This window comes from Mytilus edulis, chromosome 11, assembly GCF_963676685.1.
Source record: "Mytilus edulis chromosome 11, xbMytEdul2.2, whole genome shotgun sequence".
NCBI classification, from domain to species: Eukaryota; Metazoa; Mollusca; class Bivalvia; order Mytilida; family Mytilidae; genus Mytilus; species Mytilus edulis.
The window spans coordinates 17816899-17839520 of NC_092354.1; the positions used below are offsets into that span (position 1 = coordinate 17816899).

At 35.0% G+C, this 22622-nt stretch overlaps 3 protein-coding genes across 3 annotated transcripts in view; 2 read left to right on the forward strand and 1 right to left on the reverse strand.

Moving 5' to 3' along the window:
- The first annotated feature begins 573 nt into the window (after positions 1 to 573).
- On the forward strand, positions 574 to 6057 carry LOC139495257 (UNC93-like protein). Its single transcript, XM_071283526.1, has 3 exons — positions 574 to 1506; positions 3499 to 3769; positions 4483 to 6057. The coding sequence occupies exons 1-3, from the start codon at positions 589 to 591 to the stop codon at positions 4782 to 4784; spliced, it is 1491 nt and encodes a 496-aa protein (XP_071139627.1). The 5' UTR covers positions 574 to 588; the 3' UTR covers positions 4785 to 6057.
- Positions 6058 to 8116: 2059 nt separating this feature from the next.
- Positions 8117 to 22622, reverse strand: part of LOC139495258 (G-protein coupled receptor daf-37-like) — a 50090-nt gene continuing 35584 nt past the window's right edge. The window contains exons 2-3 of the mRNA XM_071283527.1: positions 9983 to 10025; positions 8117 to 9226 (exon numbers count right to left, since the gene is read on the reverse strand). Coding sequence (XP_071139628.1) covers positions 8253 to 9226; positions 9983 to 10022 — 1014 coding nt within the window. The 5' untranslated portion in view covers positions 10023 to 10025 and the 3' untranslated portion in view covers positions 8117 to 8252. The remainder of the gene's footprint in view (positions 9227 to 9982; positions 10026 to 22622) is intronic.
- Positions 21712 to 22487, forward strand: LOC139494046 (uncharacterized). The gene is given in 2 exon segments (XM_071282212.1): positions 21712 to 21947; positions 22073 to 22487. Coding segments are annotated over 2 exon segments (651 nt in total).

A 22622-nucleotide genomic window follows, 5' to 3' on the forward strand; every position in this document is an offset into this window, starting at 1 on the left:
TTTTTTTTATTTTTAATATAAATGATTAATTACTGAGGTTATTACTCATGTACCTGATAAATTACATAGTTTTTACCTTTTTTTTTTTCACTTCAAGATTTCTTTTTTTATATATATTATTTTTGATTTTTGTGTTGAAGAGTCGATCATAAATTTCGATAGTTTAGAGAACATTTTTAACCCGTTTTCCATGCCCTATTGACCAGTTATTTGTGTGGTGCACACTGAATAACGCGTGTAGCGGGTTATTTAACAGTGTACACAACATGTTTTTATTTCGAATAGACTGACACAATATTACTGTTATTTCTTATAATTTAATTCTAAATTCTATTTTTAACAAGAGTAAACCATGAAAAAACGTTGATGACGTCAGGGTCACATGACGAAATTATGTCTATGAGCTGATAAACGTGCACACAAACGTCAGCCAATCATAAAGAGCGTTACATCAATTCACTTTATTAGCATAACAAATGTTTTGTCATTTCATGTTTTTGAAAGAAATTATAAATATGCCATAAGTAGTAATAATATTTTGTTTACTGTTTTATCTTTTTATCCTTTGTTTTAGACGGAGATGATAGTATGATAGACACCAAGGCAGCCAACATGAGCAAAGAAGAACACAAAGCGCGACAAAACAAGAAAAGACATCTGTTGTTAAATTTCTCGGCCCTTAGTTTGATATGGCTGTTTAGTTTTACAGCGTACAGCGGATTGATAAATTTAGAAGCTTCACTCCATGCCGACACGGGACTTTACTCTCTATTTGCTATAACATTTGGCGGAGTGATTGCGTGCACATTTGCACCAACAGTAATTGCACGATTAGGACCAAAGGGCAGTCTTATACTTGCCTGTTTGTTCCAAACTGTCTATGTCATCGCTAACTATTACCCGAAGGCCTACATACTGATATCCGGTGGAGCAATTTCCGGCCTCGCTTCTGGACTGATGTGGACAGTGCAGGGGTGCTACATTACTTCAATAGCTGTGGACTATCTGCGTTTTGATCTCAGCCATACATCTTTAGGTTCCATTTTGAGTAAACTAAGTGGAATGTTTTACATGGCATTTCAAAGTACACAAATATTTGGAAATTTGATATCCTCGGTCGTGTTTCAGTTTGGTGAAACAACTCTTAAATTCTCAAACAATAGTTTTTGTGGTGCTAACTTCTGCCCATCTGACATGAATATTCATGTACCAATGAACCACAGTCATAATACAACCATAGAAACAACGCACATGGATGCATCGAACCATGACAGTGTTAACGTTTTGATTAGTATATATCTGGCATGTACAGTCGTTGCACTGTTGATTTGTATTTTTGGGTTACGTCCCATTGAATCGAGTATGTCGGAGAAGTATGAAACCTTCAAAGAGAGGTTTGCCTCTAGTTGGGGATTATTATTCAAAGATCTGAAAGTCTTGTTAGTAGTGCCGCTGTATTTTTATATAGGAATGCAACTCATAGTCATGTTTGTACAGTTTACAAGGGTAGGTAACTCGTTATGATAAGGGGTTTAATATTATGTACGCAATATACGCGTTTCGTCAACAAAAGACGTATCACATTGGCGGATTAAAGGCGGTGGATGGGGTGTGGAACCCCCCTTTTTTAGTCGATCAATGTACTTGAATGGGGAAATATAGTTGGAATTCCCATCCCTAGTTTATCTTGGGTTGGGAACACCCCTTTTGAAATGGCTGGTTCCGCCCCTGTATCAGTCAGTGACTATCGAAATAAAAAAAAAAAAAAAATAAAAAGGCCATTTTCATGCAGGAAGTTGCAGATCATTGTGGTTCCAAATTTTCAAAAGATAAGGCCAAATTTGTCTGGTGTAAAACAAAACATCATTAGTATGTGGTGAAAATGCATACATTTGTATTTATCAATTTTTCATTTATTATTATGACCATTTGAATGATAACTCATACCGGCTATATGGCTATCACACTTTTAACTAATATAGTACCTAACTTTGCCTTGTCTTAATCGAAACATGAGAACTGTTTTACCATAGAACAGACCTCAGCTTTATACACTGTATAATTGCTTCCGATCTATTGCAAATCATTCTAAATTCTGGCAAAAATTGCAATTGGTTTCATCAAATCTATCTGTTCAACTGGTCAGACAACTTATATAACAGAAGAAAACCAGTCAAGCCATCAAAGTGCAAAGTGATATACTTATAATCCAATAATTACATTAGATGTATGTTTCATTATAATATTTTATTCTGATTGGCTAACTGCACATCACGTGTTATTCCGTAAGCAGTTGCATTGTTCAATACAACTTTTCACTCATGATAACACGTGCTCCAACAATAAAGTGCTCAGGTGAATTAAATAATTAAATATATAAAATTCGTGTTTTCATGATCATAGCTGAAAAATGTAATTATAAGTATTGAATGCTTCTTTTTGTAACTTTATAGGGTTGTAAAAGCATTGACACACGCTTCATACAAAATGTACTTCGGTCAACGCTTTTACACACCAATAAATTTACAAAAAGAAGCATTCAATTCTTAAATAAGACTTTAGTTCCCCTTTATTACTTCAATGAAAGTGATAAAAACATATTTAATAGCTATATTTATTGTAGTTGGTCATTAAATGGTTAGGAATACATTTTTAACTGCTACAAAATTGTCCAGTTTAAGTTTTAAAATTTTCTCTTTAATTTTTTTTTTTATTTACACACGTTGAGGACTTGACTAGTTTTTTTTAGCAGTAAATGACTAAAAAAATGAATTAACACGTTATACTTTCATTCGTCCTAAGCGCTTTTCTAGATTAACCGTCATCAAGAACGTTAAAAGCCGAATATATGAAAGCCAAGGATGTATAGGGACCGTTAACGTTGGACATGTTGAAGCGCTATAAATCAACTATTACCTAAACATTATAGCTATATCAATCCAAGACTAATTTTGTCTGAGGGAGCTTCTGCATAATGTCGGGCTGTTATATAACTCATGATTAAAGATTCTGAACAGTTTGGTAGATGGAACACTTTGAAAATTAGTCAGAGTTCTGAATAAACTGCAATAGTTTGAGAGGATATCTAGTGGCGCTAATACTTAGTAAATCAAAACAATTTGTGTCAAAGTACTACAATTCGCCGCTGGATGGTAAACTGCCATTCGTAATAATCATACTGACGTAAATACTATTATAGCAATAACAATTCGTTTCTGTGTGTGTTACATTGAAATGTTGTGGTTCTGTGGTGTCGTAGTTTTCCTCTGACTTATGGTTGATGCGTTTCCCTAAGTTTTAGTTTGTTTTTTTTTTTCAATCGATTTTTGAATTTCGAACAGCAGTATATATTTCTGTTGCCTTTATGTAAGTATAGAAACATAATAGTTCGCTTTGGGTGATACTATGAAAATACATTGTACCAAATTAATACTTTGAGTGGGTCCATTTATTTTACGACTGTGGTAATAACTGTTTTCTTTATTTTTCTATATTTAGTCATTCACAGCATGCAGACTCGGAGTTGGTTGGATTGGTTACACAATGCTCTGTTTTGGCGCCGCTGATACGGTGGGGTCGTTGGTATTTGGATATATTGGCAAATACACAGGACGAATTCCTCTATTCTTGCTTGCTACAGTGTTAGAATTGGGCCTACTGGCGTTTATGATGTTATGGGACATTACGAACGATACATCAGTTATATTCTTCTTTCTTATACCTCTCGCGTGGGGTTTGTGTGACTCAATATGGATGACACAAAGTATGGGTAAGTCTATTTATCATAGAGACTAGGGTTTAAAGATATGTATTTTGCTACGCAGGCGCAGATGCGCGTTTCTGCTACAAAATTGCTACGCAGGCGCAGATGCGCGTTTCTGCTACAAAAGACTAGCCAGTGACGCTCGTATTAGGACAGCTTAATAGGCCAAACAAGAATGAACTTCAAGAGCATTGGGGACTAAAAGTCCTGAAATTTATATAAAAAAGAAGATGTGGTATGATTGCCAGTGCGACAACAATTAAAAAAAAACCAAAATGACAAAGACATTCACAACTATAGGTCACCGTACGGCCTTCAACAATGAGCAAAGCCCATACCGCATAGTCAGCTACAAATGTATAAAAGGCCCCGATAAGACAATGTAAAACAATTTATATACTTTTATTGACACAAAAAAAATAATCATACCAGATCAGAAAGGTTTTTACAACACAACAACAAACCGTTTCCCGTACCCAATAGATTATTAACAACATTAGAAATGCAATTAAAAAATTTACGTTTAAAAAATTTGAAAATACAAATATATTCACTGTAAAATTGAGAATGGACATGGGGAATGTGTCAAAGAAACAACAACCCGACCATAGAGCAGACAACATATATATCTTTTTTTAATTTTATGATATTTAAAGTCACGTGTAAAAAAGTTATGACGTTAACCTTTATATAATACATTTTAATTTTTTTATTTACAGCATTGGTGGGGTCAGCTTTCCATAAAAACCCAGAACCAACGTTTGCATTGTGTATAGCGTTCCAGGCTCTAGGATCGGCCGTGGCATACATATACAACATCTATATTTGTGAATATCTGAAGATATATATCGTGTCTATAACATTAGTGATATCGGTATTTCTTGTTCTTATTTTAGAAATACGGATCAGACGTGCAGATAAAATACGAAAAAGTCAAGGCAAACCGGAAAATGTTAATTCCGTAAAAGAATCTTTGCTAGAGCAGAAAATTCCACATATATATCCGGTAGATAAGGCATGATGGGTATTAAACGATTCGCCTTTTAGAATCTAAAACATGCATTGGCAATCTTTCCAATTCAGCAACGTTACTTTAAAAGGTCCTGAAAGACTAATAAGATTGTCGCGTCAAAATACGTTTTGTCAAGAAAACTGGGATTGGAAGCCGTCTGTGTATTGGTGACTTTATGTTGACTAACACTTACATTTTGAACTTTTTCTAACTTTAGGGTTATTGGTTGTATATGCTCCCTTTAACCAAGACTCTACGAATTTATTTTGTCAAGTGTCCTTTGTTCCCAATGAAGCAAAAGCACTGTTGTTTTTTAAATGGGAAAAATGATTTATAAATTCGCCTTTTCAAAATCTTAACGACCATGGGTAATCTTATTGTTCGTACACCAAAATGAAAATAGCGTTATGTCATTTGTTGAATTTTCACTGTTTTGAACGTTTAAAACCAAACACAACGATTTGATGTACGCTTTTAAAAATATTACCCAGAATGCATTTGATTCTGAAACGGCGAATTGACCTGCTATTGCCTGGTGACGATGACCTTACATGGCAGCAAAAGATAGAAAAGTGAGGCCCATTATGAGGTGTCCAAGTAATATCAGAATTACACTTCATATACAGTAAAACCTGACTAATCCGAACCCTGCATAAACCGAAAACCTGTATAAATCAAACAAGTTCTTAAGCACCGTGATGTCAAATTGTATGCGCTGTGAACCTGATAAAACCGAACAAAACCTTTAAGTCCCGTAGAGGTTCGGTTTAAACAGGTTTCACTGTACTGTATTGCTTCTTTTAATTAACTCCACTTCAGTCTTATCTAATTGTTATACCCACCTAGAGGCATTATGTCTTTCGTTCGTCGGTCCGTCCGTCTGTTTGTTTGTCCGTCTGTCCTGCATCAGGTTTAAGTAGTTTTGATGAAGTTAAAGTCCAATCAACTTGAAACATGTCCCTACTGATTTGATTTTTCTAATTTTAATGAGAGTTTTGATCCCAATTTCGCAGTCCAATGCACATAGAAATGATAGTGCGAATGGGGCATCCGTGCACTATCGATATATTCTGGTTTTTGATATATAATTATATTGTATTCTTGTTTTTGTTGTTTAGTATAGTTTATATTAGATGCGTTATGTACTATTATGTTTTCTTCATTATCAAATATATTTTGTGTTCATACTTGTTTAGGAGAAAGACGTCACTATTGTTTTTATAACTTGAAGTTGTGTTCAATCTATTTTGCTACTTTTGAAAATAAAATAAGTTTAAACTAAGACGAGTTTTTTAAAAAACTTGTTTTTTACCAAGCCGAGCCCCACAATAAAAAAAAATCACCAGTCAAGCAAAAGAAGACAACTCAATGACGAAAAAACAAAAACAAAAAAACAACAACTGCTTGACGAAAAAAAAAAAATCGCCACAACTCGGCCGATTCCGTACCTCATCAAACAGGAGAGAAGCGGAGTCACCCGAGGATTGCCGATTGGAAAAAAAACAAAGCGACAACAACTCCATGATCAAAGAGATAAAAAGACAATTAAATTATTCGTTCAGTGTATACCGATATTCACTTGTTTGTTTTCATATGTCTTTTGATTGAGTTCAGCAATTTCAAATGATATTTTATAATGCGTCTATCTGTGATAGTACACTACTGTTCTAGGTAAGGGTGAAGATTGGTACCGATTAAAACGTTAAAACCCGCTGCATTTGTTTGCATCTGTCCTACTTCTTGAACCTGATGTTCAGTGGTTATCGTATGTTGATATGGTTCATAAAAGTTTCTCGTTTCTCGTTTTTATAGATATTAGACCGTTGGGTTTCCTGTTTAAATGGGTTTACACTCGTCATTTTGATGGGGTCACTTAGAGCTTGCTGTTCGGTGTGATCCAATGCTCCGTGTTGAAAACCGTACTTTGACTTAAAATATTGTTGGGTTTTTTTTTTACAAATTTTGACTTGAATGGAGAGTTGTCTCATTGTAACTCATACCACATCTCCTAATAATTAATAACTGCAGAACGAGACAAGTAAAAAGATTAAAACAATAAAAAGTTTCTGTAAACTTCCACTAAACATAATCTTGATTTATTTCTGTTTATATAAAGTTATCACTATAATTACTCTTTACAAAATGGTCATGTAGTGTGTTTCATTTAACGATTAGCATTTTACTGTAAATTGAAATAAATAAACATTTTGTTTTAATTCTTTATATAACGAATGAAACTAATTTAATAATAACATGTCTATCGGTCTGAGGCCTTTAACATACATATACCCCACCACAACAGTTAAAAGCATTCGTGTGCAAAACAGGGTTCATATAAAGTTAAATGTTTAAGCATGACTGTATTCAAAACATATAACAGCATTTAAAATATTTGTTAAATTAAAAGTCTACTGTCCATGACTGTCTGTCTAATAGGTGTTTGACAATTTAACGCCTCGATTCCTACAGGATACAGCCGATATCGCGGAAAAGGAACAGCATCAGTAATACATTAATATCCAATCCAAATCCCCGAATCACTGCCCCCTTTTTCAGCATCAAATGGCCGTCCCTTTATCATCTGGCAAAACATTGCTATTTTCTTTTAGATGAGATTAAACGTAACCATAAGAAGTTGATATGAGTAGGCGGGTGCTAGTAATGTATTCGCCTTTTCAGAATCTAAAGGACTATGGGTAATCTCATTGTTCGTACACCAAAATGAAAATTATGTTACGTCATTGTTGAATTTTCATTGTTTACAACGTTTTAAACTAATCATAACGTTTTGGTGTACGCTATTGAAAATCTTACCCAGAATGCATTAGATTCTGAAACGACGAATAATTATTGGTAACAATTCGATAAAAAGTCATGCCTTTTTATCGAATTCAATAAATCTGTGTTGCTCAAAAGATCTCGATATTAAAGTCAAAATTAATGGTTGACAAAAACGTACCAGAGACTTTCAAATGTTATGTGCCGTCAATTTATTCAAGCTCACAAAATGTCCGTTAGTTTAAAGAAATTAAGGTTTCACATCTTTCAAGCAAATTTGACATTCAGTTAGATAGATTTGGCTAGTAATTTAGGTCCTTCTTGGGCATATTGGTCAACCATATTTCGGTTCTTATACATATGTAGTAATCAGCTTTTAAATATTCGGCTTTGGTCGTTTTAGTTGAAGGTAAATCCAGAAAAGCGCTTAATACGCGGGTTGTTTCCATTTCTAATGAGTTCATATCAAACACACACATGGTTTCATATTTTAATAGATTAACACAATCTCACTGTAAAGCCATAATCCCCCCCTCCTCGTTCTTTATCTCAATGTAGACGCATAATTTACCCCTTTGTTTACAATCTCACTGTAGACGCATAATTTCCACCCTTTTTTGCAATCTCACTGTAAACGCATAGTTTCCTCTCTCGTTTACAATCACTGTAGACGCATAATTTCCTCTCTCATTTACAATCTCACTGAAGACGCATAATTTCCTCCCTTGTTTTTGTGGTTGATATGGTTGAACGTCTTTCTATCCAAAATACACGTCTTAGTTCAAACCGGAAAGACCGACCTGATAAAATATAAATAAAAAAGTTAACTCCATAGTTGCAATGAGATATGACAGAGACAAACTGTTGAATAGGATAGAGAAAGAAAAACATCCGAACATTCGAGTTTTCCATGGCAACCATCCAAATAAAGGATATTATTACCAATGGCAACATAGTTATGAGGTATGTGAAGGCAATGGCTAATAACATTACTGTTGTCCTGTGAGATCTCGCTACCACACGTGACCTCAAAGTTAAACTGACAGCAGCTTTTCGCACGCAATATATCTGATAAATAACTAGAGTGTTACATATCAAAACCAGTAAAAACGGAAGGGTAAGTACCAGTGTCAGTTGATAAAAATAGATATGGAGTTCAATATACTCTGGATGCGTATACGTATCACCTTGACAAAGTCCACCGATATTTTTCATCATAATAAAACGAAATATTTGAGTGAAACTCATAACCAACAATATTGAAAAAATTGTCACACATGCCCCTGTTTGTGTTCTGATTAAGGTTTTCTTGAATGGCAAGCACATGGCTATAACTCGCTCAGCCGCCATTCCAACAATTAGCCAAGATGACATTAGGTAACACACGTGTTCATAAAAGCTGAACATTTGACACGAGAGGTCGCTGTAATACGTAAAGACGCCATCTTTTCCATTGTCAACCATCATCTCGTGAATCAATGTTATTTGCCGATTTATCAAACAAAGGCTGTCGAATACTGCCAACGCACACAGGAAGTGACTGTAAGATTTCCTTCGGAGGGACTTGGTTTTCATCAATAAAAATGACATAACATTTCCACAGATTCCGACAACCACGATGATTGGAGTTATTATCTGTTGTGTCCAAAATCCCCATCTCGCTGGTTCTTGACCTGTAAAAAATATCGAATATTTTTTTTTTTCAAGCAGAAATACTGTATGTCATTTTTATGTTTCGTTTATTGTTTTGTATATAAACCAGCTTGTTGCTTTTCTTTTTTGAAATGTTTTACGTATCACTAGCTATGCAGTATTGATTTTTGTCTCATTGTTGAAGGCCATACAACTGACCTCTGTGTTATTTAGTCTCTGGTGGATAGTTGTTTGATTGGTATTCATACCCCCTCTCCTTAAGCTCAACAGGAATTATAACAACTTCCGAAGCAAGGTTGTCGGCTCGCCGGACATTCCCGAAGTCTTATGAGCTTCAGTCCTTGCTTGGAAGTTGGAATTATAAAAGATATTGGACAGTAAAACACCAGTAAAACTAACATTTTATCCGACTAAAAATAAGATGTAACTAGTAAAAGATTTTTTTATATATAGGTATACTTTACGAGGTTAGAGAATTCGTCTCAATTTGTTTGTAATCATGGTTTTTGTCTCCCCTTATTAGCAGGCGACTTTTTGATAGTTGGTTTGTTTGTTTATTTGTTTGTTTGCTTTAAATTGTCTGTCCCTGTCCACATTTCATACTAATGTGGGTTTGTTTTGTCTATATTATCCTTTAAATTTGAGCACCACATTATTAACTTTTTGTTTTGTTTGCACTCTTTTTCTCTGTATATCATTTCGTCCATTTTTCTGTCGATATGACCCATTATTCCGTGTTTAACCGAATTCAGACGCTCTTAATTGTAATGACTTACCGATAGCTAGTAGTGTTTCGTTTGTATCATTCAAATCCATATGCTGAAATTAGATAGAAAAGCATCAGCGATATATTCTATATATAGAAAAGAAAATGTGGTGTAAATGCCAATGAGACAACTCTTAACAAGTGACCAAATGACACAGAAATTAACAATTGTATGTAGGTCAACTTACAGCCTTCAACAATGAGCTAAGTCCATGTTGAGTGGACTGTTAAAATGAGGTAAAAACTCTAATTTGACATTTAGAGAACATAGGGAACATGTGTACTGAGTTTCAAGTTGATTGGACTTCAATTTAATCAAAAACTACCTCAACCAAAAACTTTAACATGAAGCGGGACGGATGGACGGACGCACAGACCACAAAACATAATGCCCATAAATGGTCCGAGTACACAGTTATCGTCCTTTGATTTTCGTTGTCGAATATAGTCCTTAGTGTGGACAGTGTGTTACTTGCCAATTTTTGTTATACCCCTTCCAAATTTATTTCTCCATGTTTTATTCCTCATATAGCAAGTAGGGGGTGAAATGACACTGTAAAAAAAATTTGGGTCATAAATATTAATGTAAAGTAGTGATTAGGTCCAGCTGAAAAAGGTAAAAAATTAGCACTTCGGAAGCTGTCAAAAGATTTCAAGACCCCCTTTACATAAAACTGTCCATATTTTGAGTTGGAGCTGATTACGTTTTCTATAGTTTTGATATAATTTGTTCCAAAAGTAGTACAACACACTGTAAAAATATTATTGAGAAAACCCAGGTGGGTTTTTTTTTATTTTCATTTATTGTCTAAAAGAAATGCACTACGAAATAACTGTGTACTCGGACCAAATGGGGCATAAAACTAAGGAGATGAAGAATAATAACCAATGCGACAACCGTTTTTTTTTTTACTATCCACCAAAGTTCAAATGACGTAGATGTAAACAATAATAGACAACCGTTCGGCCTTCATCAATGAGGGCCCTCATTGGGTTTTTTATTATGTGATTACTTGGCCGTTTTTTTAATGATTATTTGATTATTAAGCCAAATATTTCATGATTATTTGATTACCTAGGACTGTATTTTTAGTTTATGATTATTTGATTACTAAAGATAAGCAAATATTTAATGATTATGTGATTATATTGGCCAAAAAATGGTGATTATGTGATTACTAGGACCCCCCCCATGAGGGGCCTCATCAACGAGAACAACCTATGAATTATAGTCGGCTATCAAAGAAAAATAAAAAATTGAAACAATGCAATTGAAAAAAAAAACTAACGGTATATTCTATAGCAAAACAGTTTAAAGAAAAACAAATACAATGAAACCTGACTAAACCGAACCCTTTCGGGACTTGAGATTTTGTTCAGTTTTGGAAGGTATTCGGTTTCATCAGGTTCACAATGCATAAAATGTGATATGATTGGTCTTCAGAACAAGTTTGGATTAGACAGGTTTCCGGTTTATTCAGGGTTCGGTTTAATCAGGTTTCACTGTATGTCAGATATGAAACAACGACAATAACTGAACTACGTACAGGCTTCTGTCCTGTGGTGGGGGGTAAACAAATTGGTGAGCGCTAAGTCCTCCCCTAAACTGGAACAGTGGTGAAACAGTACAACATAAGAACAAACCTATGAAAATCAGGTGAAAAAGGCTTATAACTCATCAGATGAATACAAAACGAAATACTCTGACAAAAAAAAAGAATGGTCGTAAGTCAATTAAGAAGAAAACAATGAAGGCAGCAATCAAATTTAAGGGCAATTCTCGCGAGATCTCAGCATAACATGTGACCTTGAACACAATCTAAATGCGTATTCGTCGCACACTTTTCTTCTGTTTCTATAATCTTCAGTTATATAACACCACGAACGCAAAAAGTTAATGACGAATTCGAAGACAAATGCAAGCTGATGCAAGCTGCTGGATGTTGATGAATTAACCACTAAGTCTATTGTTTTTGATTTATTCATTAGAGAAAAGTGATAAAGTTTCAATCATTCGTCGGTAATCGAACTTTTATTTGTCTATTTTTGTCCCTGCTAGACAGAACAGAAATAATTATACTTATAAATCCAAAATAGAAGAAAATAGAAAGAACAAAGAAATCAAGATCGTTTTAATACTATTTCTTATAATGAAATTGAGAATGGAAATGGGGATTGTGTCAAAGAGACAACACACCGACCAAAGAGCAGACAAGACCACCAATGAGTTTTTTATACAGTAAGGCGTGCTTCAGCTGGCCCCTAGACAAAATGTGTACTAGGTAAGTGATAAAGGACGGCATACTAAACTCTACAATTAAAATAACATTTATGCTTTATTGAAAAGGGGGGTCGGAGGGGTCCTGATCCCGAAGTCCCGAATTTAACGAAATTTAAATCTTGACATCCAGAAATTCGAAAAGAATTCCCTGATCAATCCCGAGCTTAAAAACACCCGATCTCGACGTCCAAAAAAAGGTCTCCCCCTTCTATTCAACCCATTTCAAAGGTGAACATTTTTTTAAATATAATGTCTGATACATTTTATATCGATTAAGGTTGAAATGAAATGAAATACAAGTTTTCTTTTAATAAGAACCCTAATGTTTTAAATTAATAGTAGCCCAAATAACTTATTTTTGATATATAACGCTGCCCTCTACGAGCATGGCTACAGTAACACGAGTAGGAGAGTCAAAAATGGAGAGGGACTGAATTATTCGGATTACAAAAATTGTTGATACATTTTGAAATTTAATTTCTGACAAGCTTCAAGAGCATTATCGAGGGACCGCCATGGACGAGTGGTTTAAGTAGTCTGAACTTCTGTGTCACTTGCCTGTCAACACTCAGGGGCGGATCCAGCCATTTTAAAAAGGGGGGTTCCTAACCCAGGACAAACTGAAGGGGTGGGGGGTTCCAATTACATGTCCCCATTCAAATGCATTGATCGTCCAAAAAAAAGGGGGGTTCCGACCCCCGGAACCCCCCTCTCTGGATCCGCGCCTGGTGACACTGATGATGTAAGTTCGAATACGGCACGTGACAGGTGCGTTCTTACTTGGCTATGTCATTCGTCACAACTCGGCCGATTCCGTACCTCATCCGGAAGGAGAATAGCGGAGTCACCCGAGGTTTGTCGATTGTAACTATGATTGTCAGTTTTCTTCCAAAGGTAGAGATATTCTCTCCGCGAAGTTCGGCTATACCTCAACTAATAAAAACTTATCGCAACAAAAACTTGAAGCGCAAAAGTGATGATAGTGGCGTTAAATTTTTAACAAGCAATCAAGCAATATAAAAAAAAAACGGGTCACGATAGGCGAAAGATATTAAAGGGACATTCAAATCATCAGTAGAAATTAAACTGAAAACTGACAGCGCAATGGCTAAAAATAGACAAAGACGAACACATCAAAATGAATGATACACAAAACACATATTAGAAAACTAAATACAGTGAAACCTGACTAAACCGAACCCTTTCGGGACATGAGATTTTTTTCGGTTTTGGCAGGTATTCGGTTTCATCAGGTTCACAATGCATAAAATGTGATATGATTGGTCTTCAGAACAAGTTTGGATTAGACAGGTTTCCGGTTTATTCAGGGTTCGGTTTAATCAGGTTTCACTGTATAAAAAAGAAGATGTGGTTGATTGCCAATGAGATAGTTCTCCACAAGAGACCAAATGAATTGGTGAAATACGAATGTATGAATTGTAAGTGCATACGCTATTTGCATTTACAAATTTGTGAATAAAATAATGATTAAATAATCGTTTTACTAGCAAAACAGATTGTTCTGTTATAAATCGCGTAAAATCCAATAATCTTATACAAAATCAAAGCAGCATAAAATTATGATTTGTTAAGTGGTCACATACCTTTTCAGTTATTATATTGCAATTTCAAACAAATTAATACTATTACGCAGTTCGTTAATTTTTTACAATATAAACTGGTTGTTAGTTTTGAGGGTCTAAATAGAGGGTACATCAATTTTTAATTCTTTAATTTTTACCGCCATTTTCCCCTTTTCTTTAAAAATTTTGTTATTCTCTATTCTTTATATTTCGGCCACCCAGTATTCTCTGTATATCTTTTTTGTGGCCTCCTTTTCTCTATTCTTTTTTTAGCCTTTTGTTGTGCACATTTTGTCCAATATTCTTTATTCTGTAAACCCCATCCACACCCTCATTTATTGGAATTGTTGACTGCACTGATGAATGGCCTCGTGTAATTTTACTTTGAGAATTGTAATGAATTATAAAGAAATGTAATTAAGCAATTTCAAAATAATGTTGAGCGAATATCAATATTTATATGTTTCGTAATCAATCAATATGTCATGGCATCCGGTTATATTAAGTTAGAATCAGTGTGACGGCCGGACCAGTACAGGTAATAAGGTACCATAGGCCATTACGGTATGATATCCGTCCCTACGTGCGATGAGCATAAATTTAAGCACAACCCACTTAAAACGATTTCAATGATTGAATGGTTGCTCGCAGTAACTTCTTTTGCGCCACGAATTTTATTATGGTTAATACTCAGTTGTATACAGTCTTCTACGGTTGATAAATTAGAGAGGAATTTAGGGGCACAAGGTCCCCCTGTTGGAAAAAGTAGGTTGATTATAAACGGAATTACTGAAGCATGACTGGAGAGGGCTCACACTTTAGCAGTCAATGCCCCCTTTTATGAAAATTTCTAAATCCGCCACTTTATTGATTTTTTTGATTTTTTGTGTTTTTAACGCCACTTTAAGCACCGCTTTTGGACTATTTCGTGGCGGCCAGTTTTTATTGGTGGAGGAAGTCGGAATGCCCGGAGAAAGCCACCGATCTGACAATTCTAGTCAATTAAGATTTAAGTCGAGTGCACCCGCACAAGCGGGGTTCGAAATCACAATCTCAGTGTTGACTGGCAAGTGATTACAGTAGATACTACTTAGACCACTCGGTCAACGAGGCCCCCAATCCGCCACTGTAGATCACAATGGCATAGAGACTGAATATAGATGAAGATTTATAGAAAACCGACAAACTTCGTGGCACCTGTGAGCACCTTCGATACTAATACATTCAAATCATAAACTTTATATATGGATATCATCATAAAACCACACACATACAAACCGCCAAAACCGTTCTCGTGACACATGCACACAACATCAAACCTTACAGAAACAGTATGAAATATTGTAGATCTAGCCAAAAAGCAAACGTGATAAACTAATTCACACACTATCACCGGCATAATGTTCTGCAGATGCAATAAGTGATAAAGATAAAACTCTGCGGTAACACGTTCTAGTCTCAAGCTAGCGACAAATACGTCCATCCAGCGACCAATCAAGCTAGCGACTATTACGGCAATCCAGCGACCAATCAAGCTATAGCTAGCGACTAATACGGCCATCCAACGACCAATCATGCTAGCAACAAATTCTAGCGACCATAAGGTGATATTCTAAAAACCCACAAATTACCAATAGGTACAGACAACGTTTGTATATCGCTTCTTGATATTCAATAGCTGAGGTGAATAAATCGGTTAGCTTGTTTATATTGATTGTAGAACTATTACATGGCAATGACAATTAGAACAACAGACAACAAACTGTTACATGTAACACGATTGCAACAACAACTGTTTTAACAGCAAAAGGCGGGAAAATGTATTATATTTTATATGATAATTGATATTGCAGTGATGTTGTTACTTGAAATACTTCGTAATTGACTACGAGAACCAGTCTGGTAGATTTCCACGACTTTTATTATGGTTAATACTCAGTTGTATACAGTCTTCTACGGTTGATAAATTAGAGAGGAATTTAGGGGCACAAGGTCCCCCTGTTGGAAAAAGTAGGTTGATTATTAACGGAATTACTGAAGCATGACTGGAGAAAGCTCACACTTTAATAATGCCCCCTTTTATGAAAATTTCTTAATCCGCCACTTTATTGATTTTTTTTATTTTTTGTGTTTTTAACGCCACTTTAAGCACCGCTTTTTGACTATTTCGTGGCGGCCAGTTTTTATTGGTGGAGGAAGTCGGAATGCCCGGAGAAAGCCACCGATCTGACAATTCTAGTCAATTAAGATTTAAGTCGAGTGCACCCGCACAAGCGGGGTTCGAAATCACAATCTCAGTGTTGACTGGCAAGTGATTACAGTAGATACTACTTAGACCACTCGGTCAACGAGGCCCCCAATCCGCCACTGTAGATCACAATGGCATAGAGACTGAATATAGATGAAGATTTATAGAAAACCGACAAACTTCGTGGCACCTGTGAGCACCTTCGATACTAATACATTCAAATCATAAACTTTATATATGGATATCATCATAAAACCACACACATACAAACCGCCAAAACCGTTCTCGTGACACATGCACACAACATCAAACCTTACAGAAACAGTATGAAATATTGTAGATCTAGCCAAAAAGCAAACGTGATAAACTAATTCACACACTATCACCGGCATAATGTTCTGCAGATGCAATAAGTGATAAAGATAAAACTCTGCGGTAACACGTTCTAGTCTCAAGCTAGCGACAAATATGTCCATCCAGCGACCAATCAAGCTAGCGACTATTACGGCAATCCAGCGACCAATCAAGCTATAGCTAGCGACTAATACGGCCATCCAACGACCAATCATGCTAGCAACAAATTCTAGCGACCATAAGGTGATATTCTAAAAACCCACAAATTACCAATAGGTACAGACAACGTTTGTATATCGCTTCTTGATATTCAATAGCTGAGGTGAATAAATCGGTTAGCTTGTTTATATTGATTGTAGAACTATTACATGGCAATGACAATTAGAACAACAGACAACAAACTGTTACATGTAACACGATTGCAACAACAACTGTTTTAACAGTAAAAGGCGGGAAAATGTATTATATTTTATATGTTAATTGATATTGCAGTGATGTTGTTACTTGAAATACTTCGTAATTGACTACGAGAACCAGTCTGGTAGATTATTAATTCTTTTTTATCGAATTCAATACAATTTATTTCCAATTAACAACAGACAACAAACTGCTAAACACGATTGCAAAATCAACTGTTTTAACAGTACACGGCGGGAAAATATATCATATTGGTTCTGTTAAAGTGATATTGCAGTGGTTATTGGAAATGTACGGAAGCCGGTTAGTGTCAGGGTAGAGTTTTATTTTTTAGTCGTTATAACGACTTAGCTAACTTGTTTAAACGACTTAGCTAAGTTGTTATAACGACTTAGCAAATTTATCTTGTTATAACAACTTAGCTAACTTGTTTAAACGACTTAGCTAAGTTGTTATAACGACTTAATTAGCATATTTATCTTCACTAACCGGCTTCCGTAGAAATGCGTATTGTTACTTGAAATACTTCGTAATTGACTACGTGAATCAGTCGTCTGATAGATTATTGTTATTCTTTTTATCAAATTCAATAAAATTTATTTCCAATTAAGACATCTATAGCTGAATAAATTGGTCAGCTTGCTTGTATTGGTAAAACTATTGCATTGCAATGACAATTCGAACAACAGACAACATACTGCAAAACAGGATTGTTACAACAACTGTTTTAACAGTAAACAGCGGGGAAATAGATTATATTGAATATGTTAAAGTGATATTGCAGTGGTTATAGGAGGTGCGTATTGTTACTTGAAATACTTCGTAATTATCTGCGTGAATCAGTCTGATAGATTCTTCTTCTTTTTTCAAATTCAATGCAATTTATTTCCAATAAATGTATCTTAGTATGATCTGTTTTAATCACCTTTGTAGCCAGAAAGAGAATTACGGAATGTGTGGGTTACATTCTCACTCCTGTTCAGGGAAAACAGGTGATAAGATGTCCATTTTAAACAATCACTTTACATGTTTGCAAGAGTATAAATTATTTGAAATACTAAGGATTTTCTGATCCCAGGCATAGATTAAGTCATAGATTACCTTATATTTTTAGCAGTATTATGGCACAACTTTTTTTTTAAATTTTTGGTCCTCAATGCTATTCAACTTTATATTTGTTTGGCTTTCTAATTTTTTTTATATGAGCGTCACTGATGAGTCTTATGTAGATGAAAAATGCGTCTGACGTTACAAATTATAAGCCTGGTACCTTTGATAACTATTTACGTAACTTTCTAACAATTTGAACGATAATTACCAGTTGTGTATTTTCAAATTAACTCAAAAGTAAGATCATATTTCGATTATCGGCGTTTACTACTGTCTCTGTATATTTTTAATGATTTAGAATTTGTATATATATAAAGTATATAAAATGTAAGAATTACAAGTAATGAGGGTCTACGTGTATATATGGGGCTTACAGAATAGAGATTTAGGGATAAAGTCAGTACAGAAAAACGTGCCACTAAGAATAACAAATTGTTATAAAGAAAAATAGTCCAAAATAAAAAAAAATCAGAAATATGGGAATCATGCTTAAAGAGAATGGTAAATAGGTAAAAAATACCGACCCTTGTTAATTTCCAATCAGCAATCCTCGGGTGACTCCGCTACGGAATCGACCGAGTTGTGACGAATGGTTAATTTCAAAACAGAATGCGATCGTAGCGCCCTCGATTTTGTAATCAAGAACGATAACTCAATCCGCGTTCTCATTGTTCCATTTTTCCATTACTTAATGAGGTTAATGACAGAGATTTGCATGCAATAACTCCATTAGTTAAAGTTCGCACTACTTCAAGTTAAATTGAGATTGAAAATGGGGAATATGTCAGAGAGACCAACCAGACAAAAGAACAGACAACAGCCGACGTCCACAAATAGGGTTTCACGCAGCGAGAAAATCATGCATCCGGAGAAGTTCCTTAGCTGGCCTCTAAATAAAATTGTGTACTAGTTCAGTGAAAATTGACTTCTTACACAACTCCACAACAAACAAATGAACTAAATTAAAAAAAAAGTGTTCATTATGCCCAAAGTTTCAAAAACTACAGACCGACAGCACTGTACAAGTTGAATATGATTCTATTACACAATTAGCTCTTATACAAATCGTGCGATCATTTCAAAATCTTACTTTCAATAGTGTATTAATCTTTAAGTGCAAATGCATAAACATGCTTGTTGTCATAACAAAATTAACAACACAGAATACAATTATCATAGTTATATATTATGACAAATGTAAAGATATAAAACTATATGAGATCTAATATTCCATGCAGTTTTTATGTAGTTGCATAATTTGATAATGAGAAACGAATATTAGGCTAAGAGCAATAATACTTTAGTAAATATACAGTGATCAATTAAGGAAAGTGTTATCGAATATATTTCTCTTAAGCTTTAGGGAAAGATGCCAAGTGCAATGTTCCGAATAAAATATCGCGACAAATAATAATTTGATAATCAGAAAATTATTAGACACTTGAGGTTAACACAAAAGTTTATTATAAGGCTAAGAACAATAACACTTTGGTAAAAATACTGTGTGTGCAATTACGTAAAGAGTTATATGCAATAAATACATTTCTCTTGTGCATTAGAGGAAAATGCCAAATCGATGTTCTGAAAAGATATGGCGGGAAATTATACGCGTAAAATTTAATACACGGGTGTATAATAATTCAATAAACTTGGCAGAAAAGAGAAGAAACGGTTAAAAGTAGTTCCCAAATACCTCGACTAAAACTGATTTGCCTCATTTGATTTCCATAAAATTATGACAAAATATTTACTTTGATCTGTTGACAAAAATGTGCATTGGGTATATAGCACTCTTAACATACACTTCTTTTGATCAATGGGAAGCTTGAATTCTCTTTGCTAATATTATGTGATTTAAACATTCAGCTGATTCTTAAAAAGTTATCTCCAATAGGTGTTCTGTACCACCTCAAATCAATATATATACAATATATGTATGTCGTCGGAAAATTTAACATTTATTTGTATGAGCTTAAGAAACAAGACGAAAAGCGAGGTTCTGCATTTTATATTTTGCGACTATTTTCATATATATTGTGTTTATCTTAAAATTACTCCCAACATTTGGAAATTTAGTTATTAAAATCTAAATCAATATCTCTAATTTCTCAAATAAATTGACAGAGTTGAAAGGCGGACAGCGAAGAGTACCCCAAAATGAACTGGTAAGGAAACAGAAATATTCATATTGCTGCTTGCCCAACATGGAAGTCGAGAAACAGGAGACTTTATTTGCACATGTAAATTTATTTGTATACCTGTTATTTGTACAATAGTTGGCTAATTACAGGATAAAATAGAATGAAATTCAAAACAGTGTGGTTGTGGCCATTGATTGACACATTAAATTCATCCATTGACTGGGACAATTTAGGTGAACGTTTGTATGTAACGACCACTGCTCACTAAGTACTTTTTAAAGACACTTAAACTATGGGGTCACCAAAGGTTCTCAACACCTTAATAAAGTAATTCGAAAAATTAATCAGAAATAACACGATGTTTTGAATTTTATCACTTATATAAATCAAAACATAAAGGTTATTCCTGATTAATTTTTCGATTTATTTTATAATTAAAGGCGTTAAGAAACCTTTGGTGACCCCACAGTTTAAATGTCTATCGTAGGTACGTCGTGAACAGTGGTCGTTACAGACAAACGTTCACGTAAATTGTCCCAGTCAATGGATGAATTTAATGTGTCAATCAATGGCCACAGCCACACTGTTTTGAATTTCATTCTATCAGATGAATCTTACTTATATTCTAACAAGAACATTAGTACTTTTTTTTTGCTATTTTAAAATGACATATGTAAAAATGTGTTGTTACTTATAACAGCTGGATGTTCTTACTTGTAATACCGCTTTGACATCTGTATGTCAGAGAAATTAAATTAGTAGCTAATTCCAGCTGCACGCACTTGGTCGTAACAATAAATTTATATAAATATGTCAGCATCTACAAAGCCATGTAGAAATGACAAAGAAAATATTAAAGTTGCACCTTGGATTCATGAGTTTTGTTACGTATTTAGAGGTCAACACGTATGTCAGCCATCACAAGAAGACATGTGTCTAAAGGATGTTGGCTCCTTTTAGAATTTTTGCCAGATATTCGGAATCCTCTGGTTTTGTCCATGTACTGCCGTAAAAAAAAATCCCCTCTTGCCCATTCTGTTCTTTTTATACTTTTATTACGTATAGTTTAAAAAACCACTTTTGAAATTACTTATAAATCCTTATTATTCTTTCATAATTTTTCCGCCAAATTTTCATGTCATTTACCTCGAAATCAAGCACTCTGACCGTTTATATGTTTCTGCTTTTTTAGTTCCTTTGTTTATACACTATCAATAATTTGATAACAGTCTTTTTAAAAGCTTGTTATTTTGAAACAGAGCAGCGCACATCCTTAATTAACAATACCCAAGGCTCTAACATATGTTTAACGTTTTAGGTCACTGTGGTCCAAGGCTCTAACATATGTTTAACGTTGTAGGTCACTGTGGTCCAAGGCTCTAACATATATTTAACGTTGTAGGTCACTGTGGTCCAAGGCTCTAACATATGTTTAACGTTGTAGGTCACTGTGGTCCAAGGCTCTAACATATGTTTGACGTTGTAGGTCACTGTGGTCCAAGGCTCTAACATATGTTTAATGTTGTAGATCATTGTGGTACAATGAATCAACGTTGATGACGATCAAAAGTTTATAAAGAGTGGTTTGGGACTTAATTTGTGCTCATGTTCATCTCCGATACCTATAAAACATTGTGGTGCAGATTAGACCATTATACATGTAGTGCAAAGTCGTCAGACCATTATGGTGCAGAGTCAGACCATTATGGTGCAGAGTCAGACCATTATGGTACAGAGTCAGACCATAATGGTGCAAAGTCAGACCATTATGGTGCAGAGTAAGACCATTATGGTTCAGAGCCAGACCATTATGGTGCAGAGTCAGACCATTATGGTGCAGAGTCAGACTATTAGGGTGCAGAGCCAGACCATTATAGTGCAGAGGCAGACCATTATAGTGCAAAGTCAGACCATTATAGTGCAGAGTCAGACCATTATGGTGCAGAGTCAGACCATTATGGTGCAGATTAGACCATTATAGTGCAAAGTCAGACCATTATGGTGCAGAGTCAGACCATTATGGTGCAGAGTCAGACCATTATGGTGCAGAGTCAGACCATTATGGTGCTGAGTCAGACCGTTATAGTGCAAAGTCAGACCATTATGGTACAGAGTCAGACCATTATGGTGCAGAGTCAGACCATCATCGTGCAGAGTTACACCATTATAGTGCAGAGTCAGACCATTATAGTGCAGAGTCAGACCATTATGCTGCAGAGTCAGACGTTGCTTCCCCTTTAATTCCCTCCCCACCAAAAAAAAATGTAATTAATCAAGGTCCTGTTATTCTCAATTCTGAGGAGCACCCTGGATTCGCGCCTGCAATTACAAATCTGCATGGCATACCTTCCGACTTTTCATGTATTCGATATAAATTATAAACATGCACAAGTTAATACCTTACATATTCCAAACGTATGTAAACAAACAAGTCACGTGTTTCTATGCGAGAAAAAATGAAACCCAACACGTTGTAAATTTCATTCGTCTTTTGCGCTTTTCTGGATCTGACTTCT